This window comes from Ovis aries, chromosome 4 (genome assembly GCF_016772045.2).
Source record: "Ovis aries strain OAR_USU_Benz2616 breed Rambouillet chromosome 4, ARS-UI_Ramb_v3.0, whole genome shotgun sequence".
NCBI lineage: Eukaryota > Metazoa > Chordata > Mammalia > Artiodactyla > Bovidae > Ovis > Ovis aries.
Genome location: NC_056057.1, coordinates 67,959,130 through 67,986,150, shown reverse-complemented (window position 1 = coordinate 67,986,150; position 27,021 = coordinate 67,959,130). Strand labels below are relative to the sequence as shown.

Genomic DNA, 27,021 nt, shown 5'->3' with positions numbered 1-27,021 from the left:
TCTCCCAGTTCTACCCGCTGAGCTAACCCAGAATTCTTTCACTTTCAGGTGGCAAGACCGGCCAGGGCCCTGGCTCCCGAGCGCCTTCTCCACGGCTTCCCACCAAGACTATCAGCGGCCCGTTCAACCCCCCTGCCTCTCCCAGGCTAGGCAACGCCTCTGAAGGGCACGGCGTGGCCAGGGCGGCCCCCCCTCGCCCCAGCATGCCCGCTCCACCTCCCCCCACCCCGCCCCCACCGCCCCCGCCTCTACCCCCACCCCTGCCCCCGTCCTCCCCGGTCAAAGCTCCGCTGGTGTCCCCCGCTGGCCCACCGACCAAAGGGAGCCCCCCGGTGGTTCCACCACCTCTGCTCTGCACACCGCCGCCTCCTCCCCCGCCCCCTCCTCCACCTCCGCCACTCCCGCCGCCCCCGGCTTTGGGTCCCAGTGACAAGTCAGCGAAGCCCCAGCTAGCCCCCTTGCACCTACCGCCCGTCCCGCCCCCGCTCCCTCTGCTCCCTCCCTGTGGGCACCCCGGGCTCAATGCAGACGCTGCCAGCCCGGCCCAAGATGTACGGGAGCCTCCCGCCCCGCCGCCCCCGCCACCTCCACTCCCCCTTTACGCCTCATGCACCCCCAGATCATCTTTGCCTGCGCCCCCTTTGCCAAGTGCTAACAGCAGCAGTGAAGTCCCACCCCCGCTGCCCCCCAAATCCCCCAGCTTCCAGGCCCAGCCACCCAAGTCCAGCGGGCAGGCCTTGCCGGCGCCGCCTGCCCCTCCGGGATCTCAGCCATTCCTGCAGAAGAAGAGGCCCGGCCGAGGCCCCGGTAAGCGCTACTGTTCCGGTCCAGGGTGGTCATCTCGGAGGATCATTTTTTTGACCGTTGGCAGCAGCTCTGGAGGTGCTATGGACACCCCCAGAGGCCTGCACCTGTGGCCCATTTGAGAAAACCTCCAGGACATCTTAACTCTGAATTTTGTTTTAGATCAGACCTGTTCAGTGCCCTGTGGAGCAAGAAAAACTTGTTTTATATGACTTTATGCTGAGGTATTCAGGTTAGAGACAGGAAACTAGGGTAAGGGAGGCTGGAAGGCTTGTCCAAGGTGGTACAGACCACAAGCTAGGGATTCTGGCCTTAATCACCTTGCCATGACTAGCTGTGTGACCCAGGGCGATTCCTCAGCCTCTCTGTGCTTTCTTTTCATCTGTGAAATGGGCATAGCAATGATTCTCCCTTCATGCAGTTGTCAGAACAGTGAGATCTAGAAAAGTCTGTTTGTTTTTACTATCACCATTCCCCTGGTTGGGGCAGCTATAAGTGCAATTGTTTCCAGAACCAGCTCTCCTGTGTAATTTCTGTCTGAGTTATAGTCTGGCTTCCAGCCAGGATTTTCATCGATCCTGAGTAGAGTAGTTTAGCATTCTGCCGTATTTTTGGCAGGTTCTCCAGCTGACTCAGGAAAACTGAGGGTCCATATTTTCAGCCAGACTTTAAAAATAATCCCTTCATGTTTCCAGCAGAGATGATCTGGATTGAATATACGTGCTCCATGACTATGATTTCCATGAAGTGATGAGGCTTCAGTCACCTTCGGTGTCCTTCTAAATGGAAAGCACACTACACATTCACACACACCCATGTACACACACACATACACACATGCATGCTGAGTCTTTGTGACCCTAGACTGTAGCCCGCCAGGCTCCTTTGTCCATGGGGACTGGAGTGGGTTGCCATGCCCTCCTCCGGAGGATCTTCCTGACCCAGGGATCAAACTCACATCTCTTGCAATTCCTTTGTTGCAGGCAGATTCTTTACCACTGAGCCATAGGGGAAGCACCCCCCCACACACACAGACACACACATACACTAATAAATATATGCACACACTCATCAAAACCTACATCCACACACATAACCCAACATATATCCACAACTATACACACAGGCTCATATTCCTTGATTTTTCAGAAAAAAATTTTTTGAGAAGACATTCTTTTTATTAATTGAAGCATAATTGATTTAAAATATTATATTAGTTTCAGGTATACAACATAGTGAGTCTATATTTTTATAGAGGATACTTCATTTAAAGTTACTGTAAGATATTGGCTATGTTCCCAGAGCTGTACATTACATCCTTGTGTCTTATTTATTTTGTACCTTGTAGTGGGTACCTCTTAATTCCTTTCCCCTATCTTGCCCTGCCCCCACCCCTCCCTACTAGTAACTGCCAGTTTACTACAAAGATAATTTTTATCTTTTATTTACAAAGATAATTCTCTGTATCTTTGAATCTGCAGAAAATCTTTTGATGCAGAAAGTTTCTTAAATATATATCCTTGAATTAAAAATAATACAAGCTCACTGTAGAGCAAATAGAAAAAAATGAAATCACCCATAATAACATCACCCCAAAGTGAAAACTATCATATTTGGATGTGTTTCTTTTTTTCTTTTAACAGACCTACATATTTACATGGTTAATATGACTTTGTATATACTATTTTCTATTCTGTTTTTATTTAAAATAATATTAAAGCAATTTTAATGTAATTTGATATTTGTGAAATTGTTAAAATGTATCTATAAGCATATTAATATGATAGTTGATATGTACCATATTTTTAGTGTTAAGATATTTAAGTTGATTCCATTTTTTTGTTATTACATATAATATTGCAGGAAATACATTTATAGCAATTGTAGTCTACATTTTAGATTTTTATTTTAAAGGATAAGTTCCTGAAAGGGAGTTCCTGGTACAAAAAACAAGGATATTTTTAAGGCTTTTGATCACAAGAGATAAGATTTTAATCATTCTCTTCTCAACTGACTAATCATAATGTCCAGCATTAGTACTAGTGAACCCCTTCTGAGGCTCATGATTCCTAAATGTTTAAGATAGGGTGAAAAAAATCAGTGCTTTAGATTCAGAGAGATCTGAGTTCAAATCCTGCCTTCCCACCCTCTTCTGTTTTTAATGTCCTTGAACTTTGCTTTTTTAATTTGACAAATGGAAATAGTAACAATAACACCGTTTACAAAGGATTGTTATACATACCAAGTGAGGAAGTATGCCTGGAGTGCTTTGCCTGGGGAGAGGGGTAGCTAGGGGCTCAGCAGCCTGACTTCCTTCTCTGACCAAGTGGAGAGGCAGCTTCTCACCCAGAAGAGGGGTCCACAGCCCCTTATCCTCTTTAGTCCCCTTGTGGGAATAAGTAAATCCTAGTGGGTCCTGGTACAGAGCAAGGGAAGACCGGCAAGGAAAAGGAGGGAGACTGAGAAAGGGAAAGGCAGAGTGTGGAGCTGAGGGGCAAGGTGCACTGATGGCCGTGGGGTGGCCAGCTTCGGCGCTGCAAACCGGATGCCGGGGTGGGTGCTTGTCTGGCCTCTTCCACTGTGTCTTTGGACATGAAACTTGGCTTTCCACGAACAACATGAGGGTAATTTCTGCTCAGACCGACCACAGGGAAGAGTAGGAGATTGTACTTGTGAACATCTTGGCACAGATACTGATGGTGCAGTTGTCATCATTTCAAGAGCAAAGTGAAGAGTCGAGTACCCGAGTTGATGTGCCAAGGCAGCAGGTGATTAACTGCCAAATGAGTCACGGGAAGAAGTCATGCAAAGGAGATCATCAGGGAAGAATTCATGAAGTAGGTGGGATTTGAATTGGGCCCTGGGGGCCAGGTAGGCTTTAAATTAACTGGAAGGAGAAACAAAGGACTAAAGTATAGGAGAATGAGTGTGAGCAGAAACGCAGGGGCAGGAGCAAGCCCCCGCCAGCCTGCTCATCCAGCCCCACCCCAAGTCTCACCTATAGAGAGACTTCCCTTGCATAGGATTGTGCAGTATCTTCACTTCTTTGGGCTGTACCATCTGATGACAAGGGTTGATACTATCATAGCAGCTAATATTCATTGAGCCCCTACTACATGCCACTTTAATCAAATCAACTCGCTTAATACAGTCCATGGAATTCTCCAGGCCAGAATACTGGAGTGCGTAGCCTTTCCCTTTTCCAGGGGGTCTTCCCAACCCAGGGATTGAACCCAGGTCTCCCGCATTGCAGGTGGATTCTTTATCAGCTGAGCCACCAAGGAAGCCCAAGAATACTGGAGTGGGTAGCCTATCCTTTCTCCAGCAGATCTTCCCGACTCAGGTATCGAACCTGGGTCTCCTGCATTGCAGGTGGATTCTTTACCATCTGAGCTACCAGGGAAGCCCAAGAATGTATATATATATTATTATTCTCATTTTATGGATGAGGAAACTGAGGCACAAAGAGGTGGTATTATTACTCCAGCAGGAGGACTGGGACACAGTCCCAAGAAGGTTGGCTCGAGAGGCTGCCTTTTCACCATCATATCATCTTACACCCAAAGATCTCAATACCTCACCTCTCCCAGATTATAGCATCTACCATCCTAGCATCTTCCATCTGAAAGTCCTGTATCTGAATACATTATCATCTTCTCTGCCAGGGACCGGTGGGGGAAAACTCAACCCACCCCCAGCACCCCCTGCGAGGTCACCCACCACTGAGCTTTCCAGCAGGAGCCAGCAGGCCCTAGCCTGGACCCCGACCCAGCAGCCTGGAGGTCAGCTGCGGAATGGAAGCCTGAACATCATTGGTGAGTGGGGTAAAGAACAACCTACAGGTTGTGTTAAATAGCGTTTCTTTTGAGGCTTTCTGGGGGAGGGGTTCCAGAATCTACTCCCCAACCTTCTGATTGAGACTACAGAGAGAGAAGAAAACCAGCATTTAAGTTCTGTGTGTGTGTGTGCATGCACGCGCGGACGTGCATGCGTGCACACCTGTCTCCATGGAGAAATCAGACGTAAGCCTGAAAGACTGATTTGCACAAGGTGAGAGGATGGATGGAAGGCCCACCAGCAGAGGAACAATTAAGGCAAACCTGTGGAACTAGGAAGGAAAGGCATCTGGGGTCAGGTGTGACCAAGAATCTTTGGACCCCTTGGTGGGCTGAGCTACTGTCACACCCAAACCCTAGATCACAAAGCAGGGACTCAACTCATAAAAGAGCCACAAGACCCTTCTCCTCTTGCCATGAGGGGCTCATGGCAGAACCCATTTGCTTTGGGAAGCCCTGATCCCCAACTGAACACAGGCTGGGCTCCTTCCCACCAGCCAGGCTGAGGACTTCTGTTCTTTCTACCCCTCTCCACCCCTCCTAGAGTCCTCCTCAGGAGCACGGGAAGGACTGCTGGGCCTTTGTTGCTGCCAGATTCCCCACCTCTGACTGTGGGCCCTGGATAGGCCTGTGGCACTTCTGCTCCTTTTGGAAGCTTCCTTAAGACATTGGTTGAAGGAAGTTGGGTGGATGATGGGAAGAGTCTGTGGCTTCACTTGTCCTGATTCCCCCTTGTCCCAGATAAGTATTAATGGTAAAAGTTAAGAGGTGAATGGATGTCTTAGAAGAGAATAGCCCTGCCATTAAAAACTTGCACTGAGCAGGCAAACCTGTTTGCTCCTGGAAATTATTAAAACTCGGATCATCATAGTAATGAGAGTGATTTTGCGATTTCCCTTGTGTGCAGATGACTTTGAATCTAAATTCACGTTCCATTCCATGGAAGATTTTCCTCCTCCGGATGAGTATAAACCATGCCAGAAGATTTACCCCAGTAAGATCCCCAGAAGTAAGTACCACCTCGCTAAGACTCCTGGTTTTCCCTGACCGTCCAGAATTAGGTGCTTGGGTGTGTGGCACTGACGGACCACGGGCTATACAAACGAACTCTGAGTATCTACCTGGGCCTGGGTGGATGATGTGGCACCAAGAAGGAGCAGGAAAGGAGCTGGTTTCAGGCAGAGACAAGGTTATCAGTCAGGGCAAGTGGATGTGCCTGTGGGGCTGCAAGGTAAAGGTGACCTGGACCAGGTTGAGCAGGGGGTACTCAGGTCTGAGGCTGAGGGGTAAGGTCAGGAGTGGCAACCTGCTTTGCAGGTCATCAGAACCTTATCCTAAGCCAGGGATTAGCAAATATTTTCTTTAAAGGGCCAGAGAGGACATGTCTGAGGTTCTGCTGGCCATCTGGTCTCTATCACAACAATTCAACTCTGCTGTTTCGGCATGACAGCAGCCATAGACATCACATAAAGAAATGGGCATTGCTGTCTGCCAGTAAAACTTCGTTTGGGAAGGCAGGCACTAGCTGCATTTGGTCTGCTGGCTATATTTTGCTAATCTCTGCCCTAAATCACTACAAAAGAAGAGTTTTAAAAGTCTTTCTGTTATATAGCCTTTCTCAGTAAGTGCTGTGTAGTTCTTCAACCTTCAGAATCTAGTAGATTCTAATCCAAGTTGGCTACATCTGGAGCCCATGGTAACTAGTCTTATCCCTGAGAATAGAAGAAAAGCTTTATCCCACACACTTACCAGGGTACACAGGTGGCAGTCTGTGCTGTGATCCCCTCCATTCAGAGAAATGTTCAAATCAGTGTCCACACCAGAATAATCTCCTGGTGATCAAGAAGTAGTAGTTAAAAAATAAACCCCACCTACTCATGAGTGGACATCTTACAGACGAGAAAGGGCATTTGCCATTTCAAAAAGAAGATATGCTTTGGGAATGATATGGCATTGCTGGGCATGAAATATTGCAGGAGCCTCCTAGCACAGTTAAATGAGCCTGTCTCTGCCATTCCTGGGCACCACAGAGAGAACCTTGTTGATTATGTGAGTGTGAGCCTGATCAGTTCATGCTTATCTGATTACATTTCTTCTTACAGTTTTCCTCTTGTATTTCTGCCATTGACCTGTAACCCAAGATTAGAGGTCTTCATGGTCTGGGAGATGACTTTGGTTCCATCAGATGAGGCTATTTCCATGCTCTTTTGTGACATTTCTGGAGCTCTGTCTCTACCTGCTTGCCTGCTTTCTCTCTGTCCTTCTGACGCACAGCACACAAACGCCCTAAGGCTTCGTGCTTTCGGTGCTGTCTTCCCTGTCTCCACTCTGCAAGTATGAGCTGTTTCTTTCTTTAGCAGATGACTTTGTCCAGTTTTTTTAAATGTTTTTTAAAATGCATTAGGTTCCTCAGTTCACTAAACAGAATTACCATATGACCTAGCAATTCCACTCCAAAGAATTGAAAGCAGGTGTTCAAACAAGATATCTGACAGGTATTCATAACTATTCACAATAGCCAAAAGGTGAAAAGTACCCAAATGCCCAACAAATGGTAAATAGATAAACCAAATGCTGTGGAGCCATGCAGTGAAATATTATTAGACAGTAAGAAGGAATGAAGCAGTGATACCTGCTCCAACATGGATGGACCCTGATAACACTATGCTAAGTGAAAGAAGCAGACATAAAGGCCACATATTGTGGGATTCCAGTGATACGAAATACCTGAAATAGATAAATCCAAAGACACAGAAAGTGGATTTAGCAGTTGCCAAGGGCAGGAGGCTATGGAGAATGGGGAGTGACTACTAATGGGTATGGGTTTCCTTTGGGGCTGATGAAAATGTTCTGCAACAAGGTAGTGCTGATGACTACATAACCATGGGAATGTATTAAATGTTGTTAATAGAAAATTTTATATTATATGTATTTTACCACAATAAAAAGAAAGTGCAAAACCCTATCACTAGGAATCTTTGGGAAAATGCATAGCTCACAAATATTCATTAACTTTAATGACGATAGTAAGGGTGAAGTTATCATCGTATGGACAGATACTTATTAAGCCCCTTAGCACTGCCAAGATTTAGATAAATGATCCCGTTGATCTATCCATGAGAGAGTCATGTGCTGGTGAAGGAAGAGAGGAGAGACAGACACTGAAATAGAAAATTTCACTCTGGTGTTCCCAGCCAGACTGTCCTCATCGTGGTCAGTTCACTGGGAAAGTGGCTGATTGATTGTTTTCATCCCAACTCCTTTTTTCTTTACATTTAATTGTGGTTTAAAAAATAGGTAACATGAAATCTACCATCCTAACCATTTTTGTGTATACAGTCCAGTAGTGTGAAATGCATTTACACTCTTGTACAACCAGTTTCCAGAGCTCTTTTCATCTTGCAAAACTGAAACTCTATACCCATTAAACAATTCCCCGTTCTCCCCTCCCCTGGGCCCCTTGTACTTTCTGGTTCTCTGGTTCTGAGTCTGACTACTTTTGGTACCTCATTTAAGTAGAATCACGCTATGTTTGACTTTTTGAGAGCAGCTTATTTCATTTAGCATAATGTCCTCAAGGTTCATCCATGCTGTAGCATGTCACAGTTTCCTTCCTTTTTCAGACTGAATAATATTGCATTGTTTATATTTATCACATTTTGTTTATCTGTTTGTCCATCAATAGACACTTGGGTTACTTTCATCTTTTGGCTGTTTGAACAATGCTGCTGTGTACACAAATGTACCAATAATTCTTTGAAACCTTGCTTTCAGTTCTTTGGCGTATATATGCAGAAGTGGAATTGTATGATGTAGTAATTCTATTTTTACTTTTTTGAGGAACTATCATACTGCATTCCCTTTTACATTCCTATTAGCGTATACAAAGCTTCCAGTTTCTCCACATCAGCACCCACACTTGTTATTTTCTGGTCTTGGTATTTTGTTTTGTTTGTAGCCATCTTTATGGGTATGAAGCTATATCTCATTGTGGCCCAATTCATTCTCTAAAATACACTTACTTTATACTTATAGCAAAATTGGCTACCATTATATCCATTAGCAGAGAAACTTCTCGACCAGACACTGAAGTAAGTAACAGCTCGATGTGGTTCACACCATAACATCAAAGAAATAGATGTCCCAGTACTAAGAGAATCAGAAGACAATGCCGTGCCAAAGTATTTCTTCCAGCTTTTACAGAGAGCGGTTAGGTAATAAGGACCTCTGGCCTAGTGTGCTTATCTTAGCCACGCCTGATTATTACTGGTGACCACATCCCTTCGTGTGGTCTTCCCTGATGATCACTCCAGATAAAACAGCAGCCCTTCCTGTCATTCTCTTTATGCTGCCTTATCATTTCTTTAAGGCATACATCACCTCCTGATATATTATATATTTACCTGTCTCCTGTCTATCTCCCAAGTACAATGGAAGGCTCTGGAGGGCTAGGATAATATCAATTTTTTTTCACTGCTCTATTGTCAGCTCCCAGCATGGGGCCAGGCACTTGTTTTTGTTTAGTTGCTAAGTCTTGTCTGACTCCTTGCAACCCCATGGACTGTAGCCCACCAGGCTTCTTTGTCCGTGGGATCTTCCAGGCAATAATACTGGAGTGGGTTGCCATTTCCTTCTCCAGGGGATATTCCTGACTCAGGTATCGAACCCACATCTCTTGCATTGGCAGGGGAGTTCTTTACCACTGGGCCATTAGGGCCAGCCACTCACACTCAAAAAATACTTGTTGAATTAATCAATAAAAAAATCCACATACATATATTGTAATATGTTGCTAAACCATTTACAGAAGAAATTTGAAAACAACACAAATTTCCAGCAATGAGATAAAATAAATTAGGGCAGAGCCACAGGGTAGAATGTTCTGCATCTATTATAGTAGTGCTATTGAATATTTAGTGACATGGGAAAATGTCAGTGCAACCTTGAGAAGAAAAACAAAACAACCCAGTATACTAAAATTACATTAAGTAAAATCTAGGGGCTTCCCTGGTGGTCCAGTGGTTAAGAATTTGCCTTCCAATGCAGGGAGTGCAGGTTTGATCCCTGGTCAGTGAGCTAAGATCCCACAGGCCTCACACCCCCCAAAAAAAGGAATATAAACAACAGAAGCAGTACTGTCACAAATTCAATGAAGGCTTTAAACAATGGTCCACATAAAAAAAACTTTTAAGAAAACCTAAATTAATTTTAAAAAGAAACTGTTTCATGAACTTATGTGGAGAGGGAGCAGTGGAACAAAGAAAGAAAAGAGAGAAGCAGCTAGAAACACATCTACTACAGTGTTAGGACTGGTTATCCCTTAGTCACGGAATGCTGGGTGATTTTTATTTTCCTCATGGCTCACTATTTTGTCCAAGAGTTCTAAAATAAATATACATTACTTTTAAAAATCATTTAAACTAATTTTAAAATTCCAAAATTATGGGGTGAGGGTCGATGATTAAGCCCACCCCTGGTCTGAGTGCCCGAGGAGGGAAGTGAGGCCCTATAGTGTATAGGGTGACTCTGTAAGTTCCCTAGATGGCGTGGTGGGTCCCTCAGACCAACGTCAACTGTGGCAGGACAGCCAGGGAGGAGAGGAGAGGCCAGCGATGCAGTTTCTAAGGCTTAGCTGCGGCAGATACGAGAATTACCATGTCCAGTGAAAGGCATCATGTCCTTTAGTTAGAGGCTGTGAGAGGCTGCCAGCATCGGAGCAGGGGAAGCCTTGTGAGGTTTCCCAGCCCAGTTCCTTCCAGGTGAGCAGAGGGAGCCATGCGGAAGTAGGGTGGCCTGCTCATGGCCACAGCTGGTGGCAGAACCAGGGCTCAAGGCGGGGCTTTTTGTTCCACATCAGGAGAGCCTGAGGCTTCTTCTTGACATGGGAGGGCTGCCTGACATACCGGAACAGCATAGAACCAAACCAGGGGTGGGTTGCGTGCCTTCTCAGGTGAGGGGTCTCCATGCAGAGGCCTAGGGAGACCCCGCCATGTGCCCTCGGCTCACTTGAGAGGAAAGGCTGCACCTGCCAGTAGGAAGGAAGCTACAGTCTCAGTGGCTCTGTATTCAAAAGGAAAAATGATGACTCCAGGTTGCCTTTTAGAGTTCAAATCAACATCTTTCTGGATAAATATATTTTTAACAGAATCTTTTCCTTGTTTTTAAGATAGAAAAACAGCTACTCCCAGAGAAGCCCAATTATTTTGGCTAACCCTCCTGCAAGTAATCATACAACATACAGGTCACAGGACATACAGGCCCCTGGGGAATACAGCGAGGGGCACCCTAACTCTGGCCCAGCCCATGTATTCATCACCACAGGCTACACTGGAGCCATCTAGTAAGAGCATCCTCTTCTGTTTTGCATCTCGCTTCATATTTGTTGAGCTGCTTTGAGATAGGAAGGGAAACAGAAACCTCTGTGTCATACGGATAGGCCTCCCCGGCGGCTCAGCCAGTAAAGAATCTGCCTGCAGTACAGGAGACCCACGTTCAGTCAGGAAGATCCCCTGGAGATCCCACTCTAGTATTCTTGCCCGGAGAATCCCATGGACAGAGGAGCCTGGCGGGCTACAGTCCATGGCGTTGCAAAGAGTTGGTTAGCGTTGCCAGTGGAACGCTTCCAGTCGCAAAGAGTTGTGCTCTTGATTGCATGTAACCATCTGCCTCTTGTGTCACGGTCCAATCAGTATTCCTTCTCTGCACATGAGGCCAGTACATGCAGCAACCCATTTGTTTCAGATACACAATGTGATTCTCTGCGCCATAACTGCTACTTTCCACCTGATGCCATGTGGACCCTACCTCAGAGAGATCGAGTTGGCCCAGAGCTGACAGTTAGATCTGCCTCCCCAAGGAGTCTGTTTTCTCCTCACCCAGCCCCTGGAATTGTACTCCAAGACTGGGAGACATTCTGGGAGACCCTCCAAGAGACCCAGCTTTGATGGCCAGCCAAGTTTTTAAATCCATTCTGGATACTTTTCAAGCCCTGCAGTATTTAGCCGCTTGTTGGCTGGCTACAGAACAAAATTTTTTTTTAACACATGAAAATATCTCTGTGTCTGGGGAAAGGTATAAGGCTGGCCTGATTTACAAATGACAAAAACTAAAGTTGGAAGCCAGTGTGGCCCTCAGGCCGCTGCTCCTTCCACCCAGGAGTAGACTTTCTTGTTTAAGCCCCACTGTTCAGAGAAGTCTTTCATGGTTGGCGGCTCTGTAGCCACCAGCTCCGGACACATAGCCGTGTTAATAACCGGAGAAAGAGGTGCCATCTGGTTACCAGGAGGCAGCAGCAATGGTCATTCAGGCTGTTCTGTGTGCAGTAGACACATGTGATTGGATAGAAATAGAAAAAGTCTTTTTTTACTGCACATCGTGGTATCAAAAGTTTGAAAACCAGTATTTTAGTGAATCTGAAATACTCTCCTGTAGGAAAACAGCCCATGTGAAGGACCATTTCAAGCAGAATAGCTCTGTTTGTTGAATTCTAAGAGATCCTAGTGGCATCTCATAAGGAAATATTAGAGATGCCACCCCCCAAGGAGATAGCTGAATTAAAAGAATCTGAGGCAACCCTGGCAACTCTCAGCCACCCTTTTCTAGCAGCAGTGAAATTTCTTTTCCAAGATGTAGAGTTTTCTTCTCTGTTTTATGAAAAAATTGGTTATCCTTTAGCTCTGCTGTGTTTCCCATCATATTTATAAAAACTAGTGGGCACTGTTTACCTATGGAGAAGCTTGTTTCATTGCTCAGTTGTTCTCAAAGATGGGATTTTGCCTTCCAGGGGACATTTGGCACAGTCTGGAGACATTTTTTTGTTGTTGATACAAATGGTCTCTGGGGCGTGGAGGATGTGCTGTTGGCATCTAGTGGGTAGAGACTAAGAAGGATGTGAGATCACCTACAACCTACAGGCAGCCCCCCTCCCCAAACAAAGAATTATCCAGCTCCAAATGTCAATAGAGCCAAGTTAAGAAACCTTGGTCTAAAGGAAGGCTTTTCCGTAGCAGACTGGGGTAAGTCTAAGAACAGTAGTTTCAGGGCCACACTGCTGCATGGAATTAAGTATATCAGTGTCTCTACTTTTTACAGGGGCTTCCCAGGTGGCTCAGCAGTAAAGAATCTGCCTGCAAGGCAGAAGACGCAGGAGACACGTGTTCAATCCCTGGGTTGAGAAGATCCCCTGGAGGCTGGAATGGCAACCCACTCCAGTGTTCTTGCTAGGAAAATTCCCGTGGACAGAAGAGCCTGGTGGGCTACGGTCCATGGGTTCCCAAAGAGTTGGACATGACTGCAGCAACTGACCGTGCAAATTTGACTAAAAATCTAGTACTTCCTATGCCATTTGCCCCCAAAAATCTTTATCCTAGAACAGATGCATTCATCAATTTTAAAAGTATTGTAATGAAAATTACAGGACCCATTGGATTAATGTTTTGTAAGTTGTAGAGACCCTTCTATGTGGTAGTTCATTTAAAAAACTATATCATACCAATAACAGATTCTTAAGATGATTTATATGTTCATTTTGTAGAAAACACGATGTGTTTTTAAGAGATTTTAAAGAGCAATAAATACAAAAGGAATAGGTTGAGTACATGATTTACATTTTTAAATGGACTTTTAAATAGTTGAAAAAAGGTGAAAGTCACTCAGCTGTGTCTGACTCTTTGCAACCCCATGGACTGTACAGTCCATGGAATTCTCCAGGCCAGAATACTAGAGTGGGCAGCATTTCCCTTCTCCAGGGGATCTTCCCAACCCAGGGATTGAACCCAGGCCTCCCACATTGCAGGCAGATTCTTCACCAGCTGAGCCACAGGGAAGCCTGAGAATACTGGAGTGGGTAGCCTATCCCTTCTCCAGGGGATCTTACCGACCTAGGAATCAAACAGGGGTCTCCTGAATTGCAGGCGTATTCTTTACCAACCGAGCTCTCAGGGAAGCCCTTTAAATAGTTGAGGTGTTGCTATTTATACAATTTCTAGCCTGCTTTTTTCTCCTACATTTCAAACATCAACCCAAATTATTTGAGCCTTTGTAGACACTCAGATGGCTGCTTGGTGCTCCATCATATGATGAGAAACCCTAGATTTCCTGAACACTGCTTTTGAATGCAGGTTATTATCAGTTGTTTTTTTTTTTCTATCATAAATAATCTGTGATGGATATTTTTGGTTTTCATGTTAGTCAGTTGCACAGCAGCATGAATTGTTTTAAGGGCTTTGGGACATGGATATTTAATTCCTAGACAGTGATGGAAGCAGACAGAAAAGTCTTGTACCAAATGCAGCAGACATCTGGGACACAAGAGAGACAGAAAGAGACACAGGGACACCATTTGGATTACCTGGCTCACAGAAAAAGTTCTGGAATTCCTGGGAATGTGGATTTTAAAACTTGGCTAGATCAACCAAACCACGAATCTGCCTATATACACACACATCTGTGTAAGTAAATGCCAAAAAGTTAAACCAAGCTGGAGGGATAAACACCAAACTTTTAGCAGAGGTGACTCTGGGATAAATAATTGGGATTAGAGAGAAGGGCAGGCAGAGAGGAAGCACTTTAGGGTTTTTCCCCTATTATCTTTTCTATATTCTTCAAATTCTTAATTATGAGAATATATGTTCATATACATATAACTTGCATAATATTTACACCTAGCACGTTTTAGAGAATGAGTTGGATCCTCATAGGCAGGGCCTGAGCTGTGTCAGGATATACTTTTTACTCCTTTTTTAAACAACACTAGCAGGGCGCCAGCTCATTTGGACGCACGAGTGAGTCTGTAGCAGGTGGGGTGTTCAGAGCGGCTCACCTGCATTTAGATGAGAGCCCTTCATAACTTCTTCTCCTTCCAGCACAGTGGACATGATGCCTCTGTATCCACAGTCTGTGACAGAGAAGCAGTGAGTGGAAACACACGGTCTAGGGCCAGGAGCCCGAGGGGTTCGGGTTGACGGGCTCACGTTACCCTTGGTTCCTACGCCTTTGCCCTGAGTGCTGGCGGAGCCAGGCTTTGTGAAGTGCACAGCGGGCCCGCGGCCAGCAGATGGTGAGATGGTTCCTGTGTCTTTCAGGCCGCACACCTGGTCCCTGGCTCCACGCCGATGCGGGCGGGCAGAGTTCTGATGACATCAAAGGCAGAAACGCTCAGGTAACAGAGCTCTCTGGTCCCTGAGTATAAAACCGGGAAACCTCCTCAAGAAGCACACAGCTGTTGAGGTTTGCTTTCCCCTTCATATTAATAGCTTCATGTTTTACCTGGGGGAAGGAGACACATGGGCACCTGTGTTTCCAGCTGGGGTGAACCACTCATAATTTCAAAACCTGAAGAGTGAAAGAGGGCTTTTCTGGAATTATCAGAAGCTGCTTTGGCACGTGGGACCCCTGGGAATCCCTCTGCAACCATCACCCTGTTCACTGCCATCATCCTTCCCTCGTTACCCTGGTCTGAGAAGCCCAAAGAGAAAAACTCTGTACCACACATAAAACATAACTCAGTATTCTCTGTCATCTATAGAGTACCTGGCTTCTTACGACCACCACCCACCCTCCCGGGGCGGGGGCAGGTTTCTACCATCAACATTGTCATTTAACTTGACCACTTTAGCCTCAAAATTCAAGTGCTGGTGGCTAGGGGAAAGCTGGGGGAGGGGGAAGCAGAGAGCTGCCCGTGTAAGACAGGCTTTGAAGAAATACCCTCATTCTCACACAAGGCAACTTGAACGCAGTGTGTGTTTTCTAACCTGGGCTGAGATGACGTTTCTCACTGCACAGGACAGGATCTCATCTTTAAAGGCCCTTTGCTTCTTTGAAAACAGGGATTCTCGTCCCCTCCTGGCCTCCAGTTTCAGAGCTATGTGGCAAAAAGGGCAGCACCCACAGGTTAGGTTGGAACCTGAAGGAAAGGGATGTGAGAAGGAATGAACTAGGTTCATTCCAGGTTCCTGGAAGCTGGGGGAGGTGAAGGTTCCTTGAAGGAGGACAAGCACCCTCCTCCCCTTCTAACCACAGCTGATCCAATTTTGAGAACTGCAATAAACATTCTTGGATGATTGTAGGTTTAAAATTGGGTGGGTGTATGATTGCAATTCAGAGAAGAAGGATATATACAGGGGAAAAAAAAGATAGGAAGAACAGACACAAAGTTGTTAACAGGCATTCACTCTGCCAGCTTATGACTGAATTTGACTTATTTGTACATTTATGCAATTTCTGAATTTTCTACAATAAATGCATACTCCCGTGATCAGAAAAATATGGTAATAATCAAAATAATATTCCCTACATTACACAACTTTTTATAGTTCAGAGAACTTACATATGCTGTTTCATTGGATCCTTTTTAGCAACTCTGTGATATAAGCTGGAGAGACTTATCTTTAATGCCTTTTTTTCAATATGAGAAAACCAAGCTCTGAGGGGTTAAGGAACTCACCTGAGGTCACACGTACAGACCTCTGACTCCTTGTCCAGTGCTCCTTCCACTGGCCCTCACTGCTGCTTTCCCTGCAGGTCAGAATTGCCAGGACAGGAGTCACCCTCACCTCTAGACGTTATAAGCATGATGGAACGTTCCATACTGTCTGGTCCCTAACCTCATGGCAGGCACACATCTGAATCCCCTGAGCCCATAAAGTCTAGTCAAGGATGGACTGTAGTGTCTTGGGCATCCCATAGTCAAGATCTTTATGTCTAGGTGGACACCATGTTAATTCATTTTTTACTTCAGTGAGGCAAAAAGAAATTGCCCAGAGAAATCACGGAGTTTCAGACATGGTGAACAGAGCCCCAGGGGTGCTCTTCTTTTATGGGCCAGAGCCCAAGTGATCCATGCAAGGCTGGGAGCCCTAAACTGGAAATCTGAGAGCCTGGGGCCCTTTCTCCCTTTTTCATTGCCTTGTCTCTAGATTGCCACCAAGTTCTTAGCTTTTCTTAGCTTCCCGTCAAGTGGTCTGCTGGGTACATGGTCCCTAAAATGTTTCTGATGACATTCGGTCCCCACCTGAAACAAGCTACACTTTCCTTTTCCACCCACGACCCGCTGGGTGAAGATCAGCACCTTGCATATGATGGAACCATCGGACCCGGGCAGCCTTGCAGGCATGAGGGAAAGCCAGCCCTGGGGATGGTTCATTTACCTCTGACCCCACCTGGTAACACTGTTGTGTTTCCACAGTTAGCCCTTAAGACGCTCCGGTGAGAAGACAGATGAAGCCAACGTCCTGTGAGCCACCTGGAGGTCCATATGGCAGGGTGGGCATCCCCAGGAGAACGTCAGACCTCACCATTCTCCAGTCGTAATTCAGCTGACACGCAGGCTCTGAATGGAGCATTTATTGTAAATACGTGTTTTGCACAGGCTTTAAATCAGTATTATAGTCAACTATTATTTGAATGATTTAAAACACATGCACATTATTTCTCCATTTTTAAAAGTGCACCTTGGCATAGGTGACAGCCCTGTCCCACCGCATAGTGTCCATTCCATGACTGTAAATACGTCTGCAGGCTGGCCCTCCCTAGACTTGGCAACTGTTTTTTATAAGATTCCTTAGTTTCCCAAAGTCATAGTATCCACAATGGCTTCTTATTGGCACGATTTTTCTAGTCTCATCACACAAACTGCAAAATCAAACCAGGTAATGCCTTATGAACAACGCAGCTCCCCAAGAGTAGCGTGTCCCTCACCCAGATGCCGCCACACAGCCCCCGCTGGACGAGACGCCACATCCTGCTCCCATCCTGCAGTACAAGGATTCTTTTGCTGCCTCATGTAAATATAACGCAGATCGGAGACAAGAGTGGCCTCAGTTCCTCCAAGGCTGAACACAGGGCCCCTTGTGTAACTGAACAGTCCTGCAGGTAGCCAACGCCCTTAGTGTTTACACTGCCCCTCGTGCCCACGCTTCTGCTATGGTCCTTCCTGTCCCTCTGAGCCCCCATCCTGGCAGCCAGGGTGAGGTGAGCTGAAGGAGATTTCACTATGTTCCCTGCAAATTAGAAACCTACATAAGTCATCATTAATTCTGTCTCAGAGATCTTTTCTTTTTCCTCCCCTGAGTGCAGAGTTTATCATGGAAAGCACGACATGAAAAAGTATCGACTCAAACATATTCTGAAATACTTGCCTCAAATATCAAGTGTCCCCCGCCCACCCTTAGGGGACCTGGATCCACCCATCAGGCAAACCTTAGCACCTTTCTGAGCTGGTCTGAGAGTGCCCCAGTCCCTGTGGTGGCACTCAACTACAGGGGGAAAAGTATATGAGTTCGGCTAGCCCTGTGGATGGGTCAGGACTGGCTGTGACCTGTGGCTGCTCCTCTCATGCCCTTTTTCTGGGGCTGGCAAGGGAATGAAAGTGTGTTTTTGCTTGCTGCCTGACCTCATCCTTGGAGGGAAAGCTGTGACTGAGGAAGGAGAGAAAAATAGAAAAAAGCAGACTGACCCCTCATCTGTGCTCAAAACAGCTGCAGATTAAAGGAAATCCGGGAGAGGTGGAAAGAAAACAGTGAAAAATGTTTCCTTTGAAACAGCCCACTCATGCCCTCACACCTTAAGGATGTAATGCCGAGAACACGCCATACGCAGAAAACAGACCGTTAGTGGGGTTTTGGCAAACATGTGACTGCATCCACCACCTCCTGTCTGGAATGGAGGCTGACCTTAGATGGTGTCCACCATCGTTGCGTACTCTCTCATTCCAAACAGAAGCCACTGTGCAACGTCAAGTTCCCTTACCTGGGGAATAAATCACGCCAAACTATAACAGCTAAATCAGTGAAAAAGAAGCTTTTGCAGGTCATCAGCTGTGCATATACCTGATCTGTCTTATTGGTTCTGCAAGCTTTCCAAAAGGTCAGAACTTTTAAAATATAACACTATCCACTCCACCTCTCTCCCAGTTGTACAAAATAATTACAAGGGTTTCTTAACAATCATGATTAAGAAGGCGCTAGACCAAAGCCGTTCTACCTTCAGAGTAGACTGCCTGCCCCGATGAGGTGTTTACACACTGATGTTCTGCACCACTGGGATAGAAATTCAAAATTAAACTATTCGAGGTCAGAGGGAAGAAATGTGCAGAAACCAAAAATTGCAATTAGGGAAAAATCTCAGGAATCTGGCATCACATCTCTCCTCCAGACCCAGCACTGAATTCCTGCCCTTTGAACTCTTGCGGCAGGACAAATTCTTCACCTCTGGACCACAAACTCAAACAGAGTGCCCCTCCCATCCTCGAGTAATCTCCCCAGCGCTGTGGTCTGTGACTCTCCCAGTGTTTCCTGTGTATTTTCTATTTATTGATCTTCCCTCTGCAGATTCATTTCTTTGTATTAATAAACTTTAATAAGTGGGAATGCTTCCAGTTGTTTACTTGTTAAAGCCGATTGACCGTCGCCAGCACCAATCTAAGCCAACCATCTTTTAGAAGGGCTCAGACAGGATACTGACACAGGACCCAGCACTTGCTGTAACATTCTGTGTTAGAAATGGGGCCTTTCTTTTTGGAGCTATACTACAGCTGAACTAAACTACAGAATGTTTTCCTGACTTTTGTAGCTAATTAAACGAATGGGTATTTGAGAAAACCAAGCAAGGGAAAAAATCAAATGTATTTTGTAACAAGTAGATAACACTACTTATTCACTTTTATTAATATCAAACATGCTTACAAATTCTGCTAACTTGTGTTGAAATGGAGCAGCTTTCAACTTGAAATACACTTAGCACCACCCCCTCAGCTTAGCAGATGCCTTAAAAAACCTCCTGTGTGGAGCAGCCTCAACACCATCTCCATTATAGTGTCTTCAGGTGGCCTCTTTGGAACCTGGTACAGCGGAGATAAGGTTTGCCTGATAGGTATGTTGGCTTCAGGGAAAATATGGATCTGAATCTTGATTCTGCATCTTACAAGTTTAACCAGTCTATGCCTCAGTTTCCTCATCTGTAATATAGAGGCATAAATATGTCCTTAAGTGTATAGTGGTGAAGATGGAGTAACATAACACCTGGGCAAGCCTTCAACCCTCAGGTCACAACAGACCCAGGTATCAGTGTGTTCAGGCACACACACACACACACACACACACACACATACACACTGCAGGGTACGAGCAGTTTGCTTACTACACATTCAGTCTCACACTCAGCTCTCACTGGCTGTGTCCCAGGCATTCCATTCAGACGTTCACTGAGCTGCTCAGATCCCCAGCTCAGCTGGGATAACAAGGAGACAGCAGTAATTACAATTCATAGATGCTCCTGAAATAAATCTCATCTAAAAACTAATTTCAAAGTTGGCTGCTACACACTTTGCATCTGAATTAGTTAAGGACCTGACTTGTTTTATCTGCTGTCTTTATTAGGAGAGGCACAGATAAGCTCTCACATGACCAAAAGGGCCCATCTGAGTGGAGAAGAAAAGCAATGAATGGCCCAAGATAACTGACAAAATGGATGATGAACTCTAAAGCCATTGACTGTGGAGGAGGGGAAGTGGCCATAGTTCCAGGCAACTGGAAGTTCTGGGTAGAAGAGGTGGTGCCTAGAAGGGGAAGGGGAGCAACTTAATGGGAAGGGCTGTGGACTCCAGAAGCAAGCTCCAGGTTCTCAGACCATGCCCCCGGAGGCCTGGCATCCTTCACGAACCTGTTACGAACTGAATTGCACCCTCCAAAACTTCCCATGCTCAACTCCTAACTCCATACCTCAGAAAGTAACCTTGCTTAGGAATAGAGTCGTTGCAGATGTAAGTTCAGATGAAGTCCTACTGAAGTACGGTGGACCTTTAATCCAATGGGACTGGTATCCTTATAAAAAGAAATTTGGACACAGACATACACACAGTGAGGATGCTGTATGAAGTCAGAGATTAGGGTGATGCTTCTACAAGTCAAGAAATGCTGAAGATTGCCAGCAAACCACCAGAAGGTAGGGGAGAGGTGTGGACAGGTTCTCCCTCACAACCCTCAGAAGGAACCAACTCTGCCAACACCTTGATCTTGGACTTCTAGCCTCCAGACTGTGAGATAATAAATAGCCACCTGGTTGGTAGTCCTTCATTATGGCAGCCCTAGCAAACTAATACACACTCTGTTACCCTGGAACTTTGCCGGAGTTTATGTTGATGGAAAAAGAGCTGAGAATAAAAATAGAGTCAGCAGCTCCTTGTCATATAAATGGGGTCGTCATTTACTCTGACCTTGACATAGGTCATTTGTTGCCAGTGACTACGTCCTGTTTTCAAGAACAAAACATTCAGTTGCATTTCCCTGTCACATGGAGATAGAATCATTGAAGTAACCTGGCATTTCTAGGTCACAGAGTGAGAAGAGATGGTTTCTTTCTTAAGTGGCATTCTTTCCTCTAATGGAGCCTCTATGGCTTTAAAATAAAGACACTTGGCATAGATGGCACCAGCCATTCTGATGATTTTTTTTAATTTGGTAAACTACCCATTAACATAAAATTTACCATTTTAGTAATTTTTAACTGTACAGTTTAGTCGTGTTAAGCAAATTCACCGTGTTGTGTGACCAGTCTCCAGAACTCTTTTATCATCTTGCAAAACTTAAACTCAATACCCCTTAAACAAAGACTCCCCATTTCCATTCCCACCCCTCCAGCACCTAGCAACCAGCATTCTACTTTCAGGCTCTATGAGATTGACTACTCTTGGCAATTCATAAAAGTGGAATCAAATATTTGACTTTTTTTTTGAGAGTGGCTTATTTCATGTAACATAATGTCCTCAAGGCTCATTTTTGTTGTAGCATGTGTCAAGAGTTTCCTTCCTTTATAAGGCTGAATATCCCATTGCTTGTCTATACGAATCATTGATTCATTCATTGATGGATACTTGGCTTGCTTCCACCTTCTGGTTATTATGACTAATGCTAGTATGAATATGGGTGTAAAAAAATCTCTTTGAGATATTCCACCTTCAACTCTTTTGAGTATATACTCAAAAATAAAATTGTTCGCTTATATGGCTTTATTCTTTTTAATTTTTTGAGAAACCTCCATATTGTTTTCCATATCAGCTGTACCATTTTATATCCCCATCAACAGTGCAGAGGGTTACAATTTCTCCACATCCTTACCAACACTAATTTTCTGTTTTCTTGATAACCATCCTGACAGGTGTGAGGTGGTATGTCATGGTTTTATGTTTATTTTAAAGAGTGAGTTTATCGACAAAATGGATAAATGAAGAAAACGCTTACCTTGATTGGGTTTTCCAAAGATTCCAGTCATAAAATATTTCCCCTTTCATACATTTTCTATGTTGTGGCCAATGCTCACATTTATTAATAAAACACAAGATAGAAGAGGCCCTGCGACATTAATTTCAGTACTTTTTTATTGTATGTTTGATGTATTTAGAGACAATTCCAAGGGCAAGCACTGGATGGGAAAGTTATCTGGTTTGTAGATATTTGTACAAAAGGCTATTAAGACGACAGTCAGTTCCCACTGCAGGAAACAGCAAGGTTCTCCTCTTTTATTATTCCCTGCCCCTAGCATTTTCCAGCTCGCACATTCAACTTCTCACAACATGACCGCAAACATATACATATTCATCCCCACGAGAAATCCGCACGGGACATCTTGGGATGTTTGGATTCAGTCAGATAAAGCACGTTTGACACAAACCACAGGAGAGGAGCTGGGACTTAAGACCACGTGGAATTAAAGGCCACAACAGCCACAGGGAAGCACAGGCAGCGCTGGGCGGGGCGACCTGCCGCCCCTCCCCGCCCCGCCCCGCCCCGCCCCGGCCCTGCCCCCTTCCGCCCCTGCCCCTGCCCCGCCCCCACGGGAAAGTGAGTGAAGTCGCTCAGTCGTGTCCGACTCTTTGCGACCCGTGGACTGTAGCCCACCAAGCTCCACCATCCATGGGATTCTCCAGGCAAAAATACTGGAGTGGGTTGCCATTTCTTTCTCCAGGGGATCTTCCCGACCCAGGGATCGAACCTGAGTCTCCCACACTGCAGGCAGACGCCTTAACCTCGGCACCACCAGTGGCTTCCCTGAAGACCTTCTCCAGAGATGACCGGACTCCTCCTCAGTCAAGAATGCAGCCCGTGGTTTCTTAACAGATACACTGGCCCCACCTGGCTTTCCTGCCGGGCTGGGCAGAACTGTGTAATAACTGGACCTGCTTGGGATGACAGCAGGGCGCAAAGGAGTTTGCCTCATTGATGATTATTTTTTACACCTAATAATCCATCCAAAAGTGAAGGAACTTCACTGCTAATATCTAATAGGCACACACTTGCTCTGTTAGCTTATAAGAATGACTCTTTCTAATAATAACACTGTCTTATGTTACTGGGCACTAAAGAATCACCATAGTTTCAAATATGTCCTTACTCTACTTAAAATTCCAGACCATCTCCAAGGATGAAGGAGTACTACTTTTGCTTTGCTAATTTACTCTTACTGGAGCTTCTGCTCCTCCTTAGTTAGAGTGGTAAATCCCATCTACTAGCCAAGACTAACTAGCTTATGTTTGGTTATAGGGCATGAGAACAGGGGAGAGAGTCTGTCCTTCAAGGCCACGTCTTCCTTCCGCACAAGGTGTGCACAGCCCCCTCCCCTCCCCCAAATCGTAATGGATACACAAATGGCATTTTAGGAAGCTATTTACACACTGACCTTTAAACATTAATTTTCATAGTTCACCTTGCATATATTCATTTTCCCTTTAGAAAATCAATCCCTGCTCAAGAAATTATCCACGTAATGATAAGCATTTTTCAAAAACAGAGTCTGTTAGGAGCGTTTAAAAACAGAGTCTGTTAGGAGCATTTAAAAACAAACATCCCCCTCAGCAAGTGTCCTCAAAATCCAACTGCATATTTCAAACTGTTACTGTCACTAGAAGTGAACATCCACATCAGCAGATTCTTTGCTCTCTTCTTGTCTTTCCCCACGCATCCCAATGCACAAAGAATCTGTCCACTGCTATTATTCAAGCTTTAACTGTACACCTCTGTACAAGTCTAAGCATCCCAGCCTCTTTAACTTCTGCCAGAAAAGGGCTGCCCCGCCCTCTAGTGGTAAGACAGTGGCATCACAATTGTGATAATAGCATTAACCCACACAACTCTTAGTTATAGTTGGCCTTTTTCTGGGTTGCTGGACTAAGGTCAATGTCCTTAACAGAAGTGGTCATTGTTGTTTCCCACTGCACAATGGCTGGGTAATAGCATAAGGCTGGCTGGGTTATCCCGTGGCCTTGCTTGGCCCATAATAATGAAAGCTGGACCTCTAGGTAATTTATTCTCACTAGACTTCTTTTGCTCAAACCCCTAACCACCTTGGGTATCTCAGACATGCCAGGTCTGATGAACTGTTTCTATGACAGGGGAAGGAGAGACCATGTGGTGGAATTTTATAGTGGTTTTTTGCATCATCTTGTTTTAAATAACCACTCAGCAGGTGGGTTTGGGAGGGGATGAGGTGCCTGTGTCATCCTCAAGCCTTGCCCTTCCCCACTCAACAGCTGTAGACAGATGCTCTCAGAATGGCCATGCCACCTAAGAGGAGACCCTAAGCTCTCACTGAAAGCCCAGACCAAGCCCAGACAAAATTCAGCAACCACAAGCTGCTGTGAACGATTGCTGTTAGTTTTCTCGGCTCAAATATTGCTCCCATGTCTCATCACTCACAGAGGTTTCACATTTTCAAAACTTCTGGGCAAAAATTCACAGTGCTCTTATGCCTACACCCTTGGAGGGGAGCTAATAGAAAAAAAGATTTGTTCCAGTGACACCTGTGACCCTCAGTGTCTATGTCTGTGTCTGGGGCCCAATTCCTCTCCAGCTCTCGTGGCATATGATACATTGCAGCTGGAAAACGAGTCTAACTGGAAGTCACTTCCAAGACTCCTGATATTCATAGTATTTCCATTTGCAAATACCTATCACCAGTGAAGGTGATTAGGCCCAGATGGTGCAGGTCAGGCTGGAGAAATGAAGCCACAGCCCTCCCACCCATTGCTGTATTAACATGTACACCTCTCCTCCTCATCTCTGCCTCTGTGCATGTCAAGAGTGGTTGAGAGTTTCAATAGCTGGAGGTAAGACCCCTGCCACCACCACCACCTGCCCACTTCAGCTACTAGCCTGAAAGTGGCTACCAGGCCATGTGGGGCGTGAAGAATAAAGGGAAAGATCAGGGCAAGCCAGGTGCTTTCTCCACGGCTTTGTGGGCTGTAACAGGGTTGGGCAGGAAGGGCGGGGGTGGGACTGTCCCCTGGAGTGAAATGCTTCTCCATCCATCTGTCGCCTTCCTGCCCTCTGTCTTCCCTGTGCTGAGCCCATCTGGTCTTCTTCACACGCTCTCCTGAGCTCTGCTGGTAAGTTAGATCCTTCATGAGCCCACAACATGGGAAACAAATCAGTTTAATTAAAGTCTCTGCTGAGATAATGGGGTGGCTGCTCAGATTCCAGCTACTTTAACTGGAATCTAAACAACCAAAAGTTTCTCCTTTTCCTTCCTTCATTAGCTGAGAAATTTGCAGCTTTGTGGGGTGGAACTCTGCCACAGGGCCATTTAATTAATTCTAAACTAGGCCCAGAATCATTTCAAGACACAAGCGCATCTACGCGGCGGGTGAATGGCAGGGACAGCCCCTTGCCTGATAGGAGAGCCACTCCCTGATCAGGAGTGTTACCTGTGCAGCTGCCCCTGAATCCCTACGGGGATGAGGGGGTGGGCAGGCTTCAGCTCACACAGAAAGCGGAAGCCATCTGTGTGGATCCACTGCACACGAGCGAGCGCAGTGCACAGGTTCTTTCGGATCAAGAGAATCCGGAAGGAGCTGTGCCTGGAGCCAGCGGAGCCCCCTTCATTCCTTGCCCCTTGTTTTGCATCTCAGAAGACACAGCCGGGGGCATTCTGTGTTACTGGCCTGTGCTCAGGGTCTCAGCGGAAGCCTCCCTGGGGCACACACACACCAGAGCTCAGGGCCAGACAAACGCCTTTTGTTAACCTGAAAGAAATCGCTATTGAAAGAGTAAGACTCCAAGAGATTTTGCCTTTCCCGCAAACTCGGCGCCATGGAGCCTGTCTTCCATGGCTCTGATGGACTCTAGTCCTCCCATGAAAAGGCTAATGTGTCCATTGTCACTGAAATACAATAATAGCAGCTTAAAATCCACACAGTCATACGATCAGACAACAGGCAAGAGGATACACGTTACACTGCAGAAGGAGGGGATCTACGCTGCAGAAGGAGGGGGCGGCGTTGTAAGGTTCAAGGCAGAACACAAGGGGACTGTGACTTTGACGCATCTCAACTTTCTCATTTTACTTGGACAGGAGAGTGGTTTGTTTTGCTGGTAATTTAGTAAGGTGGGAAATTTTAAATAAGAAGGGGAAAGGGAACGCTTACTTCACTTAAAGAACTTAATCTCCGTGTCCACACAGTCATAGAAGAGATCCCCCACTTCGGTGGGGTCCAGGGGGTTACTGCTGGTCAGGATTTCCTCCATGGCTTCCAGGCCTTGCTTCTCTAGTTCCAGCATCGTCTTCCTCAGCTTCTGACCTTGCTCCTGAGAAGGATAAAAAGAGTCGGGGCCACTGGAGTGGATGCTGAAAGCCCTCTGAGGGCCCACCCCCACTCCATTCAGTGGGCTTCCTGCAGGACTGCCACGGGGTGCCACTCAGGATGTGGTGATGTCACTGCTCCACCCGGAATACTTACAGAGTTCCCGCTGCATTCAGGATGCAATCCAGACTCCTGAGTAACAGTGGGAAAGGCCCTCTGCAGCCCACAAGGCTCCTGCTTATCTCACCTCCTGCCCTGCCTCCTGCATCTCCTTTCTCTGCAGCCAGACTGAATTAGCTGCCTTCCTCCGACCCATGATACTCCTTGCCACTGCACAGGCCACCCTGCTCCCTGCCAACACTTGGTCAGCTCATGCCCACCGTCAGAGTGCCCTTCCCCGGGGCTCCCCATCCAATGCCTTTCCTTCTGCCATGGCTGCTCTCTTCCTGTCTTGTGACGGTCTGTCTACTTGCCTGGGTCTCCTGTTAGATGCAATCACCCAGGGAGTAAGAACTAGGCTGATCTCTATGTTCCTCCATCGCACAGAGGAGGCACTCTCAACAATGCCTTTTGAATGAATAAATGGATCCGTGAATGGCATGTCTATCCCCAATTTACTGTTTCTTCTGAAGGGGTGACATCTCTTCTTCCAAGTGAGAGTCACTCATTCACAGTGGATGACAGTGAGAAGCTTTCGTTTGTCCAGTTACTCCCAGAACAGGGAAACAGGTATTACCATTCATCCACCATCTCCCAGTGCTGCCTTAACTCAAACCAATGGTCATTTCCAAATTTCAAAGTCCACCCAGCCTC

The 27,021-nt window shown here is 45.9% G+C and overlaps 2 protein-coding genes across 5 annotated transcripts in view; one reads left to right on the top strand and one right to left on the bottom strand.

The window, feature by feature from the left end:
- WIPF3 (WAS/WASL interacting protein family member 3) overlaps positions 1-19,006 on the top strand; it is an 81,657-nt gene extending 62,651 nt beyond the window's left edge. The window contains exons 5-9 of the mRNA XM_027968646.2: positions 49-807; positions 4,470-4,619; positions 5,548-5,649; positions 14,723-14,799; positions 16,825-19,006. Coding sequence (XP_027824447.2) covers positions 49-807; positions 4,470-4,619; positions 5,548-5,649; positions 14,723-14,799; positions 16,825-16,848 — 1,112 coding nt within the window. The 3' untranslated portion in view covers positions 16,849-19,006. The remainder of the gene's footprint in view (positions 1-48; positions 808-4,469; positions 4,620-5,547; positions 5,650-14,722; positions 14,800-16,824) is intronic.
- A 2,987-nt stretch (positions 19,007-21,993) lies between these two features.
- The window catches only part of SCRN1 (secernin 1), a 65,527-nt gene continuing 60,499 nt past the window's right edge, over positions 21,994-27,021 (bottom strand). For all 4 annotated transcript variants that reach the window (XM_004007933.5, XM_027968645.2, XM_042248634.2 and 1 more), the window contains exon 8: positions 21,994-26,212. In XM_004007933.5, coding sequence (XP_004007982.3) covers positions 26,054-26,212 — 159 coding nt within the window. In that variant the 3' untranslated portion in view covers positions 21,994-26,053. The remainder of the gene's footprint in view (positions 26,213-27,021) is intronic.